Source organism: Bison bison, unplaced genomic scaffold, assembly GCF_000754665.1.
Source record: "Bison bison bison isolate TAMUID 2011002044 unplaced genomic scaffold, Bison_UMD1.0 scf7180017864365, whole genome shotgun sequence".
Classification (NCBI taxonomy): Eukaryota; Metazoa; Chordata; class Mammalia; order Artiodactyla; family Bovidae; genus Bison; species Bison bison.
In genome coordinates this window covers 2,079,045-2,082,635 of record NW_011494937.1, presented here as the reverse complement: position 1 = coordinate 2,082,635, position 3,591 = coordinate 2,079,045, and the positions used below count along the sequence as shown (strand labels likewise).

General features: G+C 52.2%; 1 protein-coding gene and 1 non-coding gene across 2 annotated transcripts in view; one reads left to right on the top strand and one right to left on the bottom strand.

Annotated features, from left to right (window-relative positions):
* Window positions 1–1,636: 1,636 nt before the first annotated feature.
* Window positions 1,637–1,709, top strand: TRNAG-UCC. The gene has a single exon. It is a non-coding gene; the product is annotated as a tRNA-Gly (tRNA).
* A 482-nt stretch (window positions 1,710–2,191) lies between these two features.
* STX10 (syntaxin 10) overlaps window positions 2,192–3,591 on the bottom strand; it is a 4,088-nt gene continuing 2,688 nt past the window's right edge. Inside the window, exons 5-8 of the mRNA XM_010855525.1 lie at window positions 3,467–3,574; window positions 3,266–3,372; window positions 3,074–3,168; window positions 2,192–2,999 (exon numbers count right to left, since the gene is read on the bottom strand). Coding sequence (XP_010853827.1) covers window positions 2,923–2,999; window positions 3,074–3,168; window positions 3,266–3,372; window positions 3,467–3,574 — 387 coding nt within the window. The 3' untranslated portion in view covers window positions 2,192–2,922. The remainder of the gene's footprint in view (window positions 3,000–3,073; window positions 3,169–3,265; window positions 3,373–3,466; window positions 3,575–3,591) is intronic.

Genomic DNA, 3,591 nt, shown 5'->3' with positions numbered 1-3,591 from the left:
TTTCACGCAGAACAGTCTGTCTGCGTGGAGTGCCAACGCCCTCCCCGCCCTGGGCCGAGCCCCTCCCCACCCCCGGGCCCGTAAGTGAGATTGCACATTAACTACTGTAAGAAGAGGAGCCGCACTGGGAAATGTGAACCGTGAGAATATCAGTGATACTGATGAGGAGAATAAACTAAACGCCTTTGTAACAGCCCTGCTGCCAGCTGCTCACTTGGGGCATGGGGTGGTGGGTCCCACCCTCCGTCCACACCCCCATACCCCAGGGTGTCACACTGACAAACGCAGTGGGGGTAGGGGGCCCTCAGGATGGCCATGCCAAACATTATGCCTTAACGTCACGAGTTTAGTTGCTCAGTTGTGTCCAACCCTGAAACCCCATGAACTGTAACCCTCCAGGCTCCTCCATCCAAGGCATTTACAAATTGGCACTTTCCATGGGTGCTTGCCATCTACCTCTACAAGGCAGGAATACTGGAGTGGGGTGCCATTTCCTTCTTCAGTCAGCTTGAGGGGGACCCCATTTTAGATGGGGAAACAGCTTCAGACTCAGGCAGCCAATAGGTTACCCCAGGTTGTTGCCTCACAGGTGTAAGCCCTAAATCCTGCTCTGGGGTCCCCCAGGATCCCCTCCAAAGCTGAAAGGGCAGCAGCTCCATCAATTGATTACTGACACCCTCACCTGCTGCCCTCCCATGGTATTTGACACCCCCAGCCCCAGACACAAGTCCTGACCTGCATCCACACCCCTCACCCCATCCTGAACCAGTGCATTCAGAGGAACACTGGGGGACTTGCCTGGTGTCCCGAAGTGAAGACTGCTCCCAGTGCAGAGGGGCATAGGTTCTATGATCCCTGATCAAGGGGAACTAAGATCCCACATGCTGCGCTGTGCAGCAAAAAAAAAAAAAAAAAAATATATATATATATATATAAGTCAGGATAGCTTTAAAGAGGATATGAATCTTCATATCCTGAGGATATGAACAGAAGAAAATTCTATCAACTGAAACAAAAGACAAAACATACCTTAGGAGCCTGTGGATTCAGAGATGTCTCAAGCAGTGAGGGAGGACTTGACTGATCTTAAGAGAATCCATCAAATCAAGATATCCATGCTGGGGACGTAGACAGAGAGGTTTCATCTCCGCCCAGTCCAGGTCCCACCACCCCATGAGGACTGGAGGGAGTCTCAGACTTCGATAGGGAAGATCACTGAGGGTGACAATTCACAGGGTCACTTGGGCATGTTTCAGTAAGGCCAGCCCCCTCTGGAGTCCTGAAGCCTCGCTTCAGCCAACAGAAAGCAGGGTTTGGGGGAGCCAACAGCGTCACCAACAAAAATCCTGAGGTGATTCTGGTCCAAAGTCACCTCAAGGAACAGAAAGCCCTGTCTGAACATGTAAGCAATCCCAGCAAGGTGGTGTCAGACCCCCAGAAGCACGTCTTTTAAGCCCAGGAAGACTGAGAACCAAGTATAGAATGGATTGAGACAACCTGAACCATAACATCAGTGGTAGTGGTTTTGCACTAAAAACAACAATAAAAAAGGGAAAAACAAGTCAACTATACTTCAATAAAATACATATATTAAGAAAAATAAAAATTAAAAAAAAGAGAGGGGGACTTCCCTGTTTCCCTGGTGGTCTAGTGGTTAAGACTCTGCACTTCCACTGCAGGGGGCCTGGGTTTGATCCCTAGTCGGGGAACTAAGATCCTGCAAGCTGCTTGGCACAGCTCCCCCCCCCCCCAAAAAAAGGGAATCTGTACATATTTGGTTCTTCTTGACAAATCAGCCTTTGGGGCTGAATGGGATGACAGACAGCCTTGTAACACATAACACATAACAATGTGTCAAAGATACAAGGTGGTTCTGATGTCAGATTACATACTGCTCAGGATGGAAACATCCAGGACATTAAGTGAATATTCACTTACAAGTTTACCCAGCTTACAGGGATCATTTCCGACTCGGGTAGGCTCTACAACAAAGTCCTTAAATCTACAAACGCCCCCTTGTAGCGGGCTTCCCAGGTAGCTCAGCAGTAAAGAATCTGCCTGCAATGCAGGAGACACAGGTTTGACCCCTGAGTCGGGAAGATCCCCTGGAGAATGAAATGGCAATGCAACCCACTCCAGTATTCTTGCCTGGGAAATCCCATGGACAGAGGAGCCTGAAGGGCTACAGTCCATGGAGTCGCAAACAGACACGACTGAGCACACGCTCACACCTTATTAGAACACTGCATCACAAAAGGATGGAAGTGACCTGGTGTACAAGAGAGCCTCGTGGTACTGAGAGGCCCCTCAGAAGTCATAGCTGAGCTCCCCAGCTAAAGGGATTCATCTACTGGCGACACAGAACAAGCAAAAGATGTTCAGGCTGAAGTTCAAAAACTCAAGGAAAAATCAGTGGTTGGATTTTTTTGATGGTAATAAAAGAAATCTGAGAAATACACCAGAATAGTCTTTTCTGCACTGAATGTCAACCGTTGAAATCCCTAACACACATGGGCACGCATGCACAGTTGGCCCCAGGGTGTGCAAGCAGGCGTCTTAGAACAGGAGTTCCCATTCAGGGGCAGCCACCAGTTCAGATCACCATATCGTATGATACAAACATATATAATAAAGGCTGGGATTTTATTTCCAAGTTGGCACATGTAGAAGGCACAGGGGCAAAGCAATGGCTTTGGGGAGTAGAGATGGGGAGGGGTGTGTCTGAGGTTCCCTTCCTCCACCACCCCCTAAGTGCACTTAAGACCAGACTGGTGGTAGGGGCTCCAGCCCAGGGCCCTGAGGGTCCTCTCTAGATGAGAGCCTTGGGACAGCTCCCCCGGCATGACCTCCCCATCCTCCCAGGGGGCAGGGCCCTGCCAGCTCCCCGCAGCTGGAGGGGCTGCCCCCTGGGGAGGACCGGAATCAGAGAGAGAAGAAGAGGACGAGGACCAGGAGAAGCACCCCCAGCAGCACCACAATGGCACACCACTGTCGGCGGTCTGGGGGCAAGAGGGTCAGAGTTCACAGAGGGGAGGCAGCACCCCTCCCCACTCTCCCACCCCAGGGGACTCACCACTGGTCATGTGGGATATTTTGGCCATCTTCCTAAGGACCCCATCCATCCGGGACTGGGTGTGGTCCATCTCCTGAGCAAAGGCGTCCAGCATACTGCCAAGACCAGGAAGGCATCAGCCCCTGGAGGCTCTGTGCACACCAGAGCAGCTGGCCATGGGCTCCTGGCCCACCCCCGGGGTCCCAGTCTCACATGCCCTGCTCGTCCAGCTCCTCCCCAACTCGGCCGGACATGTGTTTCAGAACTGAGATGCTCCCAGACACCATTTCCAGCTGTTGATCCTGCTGGTCCAGGATCAGCTGCAGGGTAGAAGGGTGGGAACCGAGGTTGGCAAGGAGCCCTGAGCTGTCCGCAGTCTCCTCCAGCCTGGGGCTGCCAGCTGCCTGCACGCACCTGCTGTGTGGCCTGCTGCTCTTCAATGTAGCGAGAGGTGGTCGAGACCACACTGGCATCCAGCAAGTCACTGGAGGACTTCAGGATGGCCGGCTTGCCTGTCAGCATCTGTAGGGACCCATACA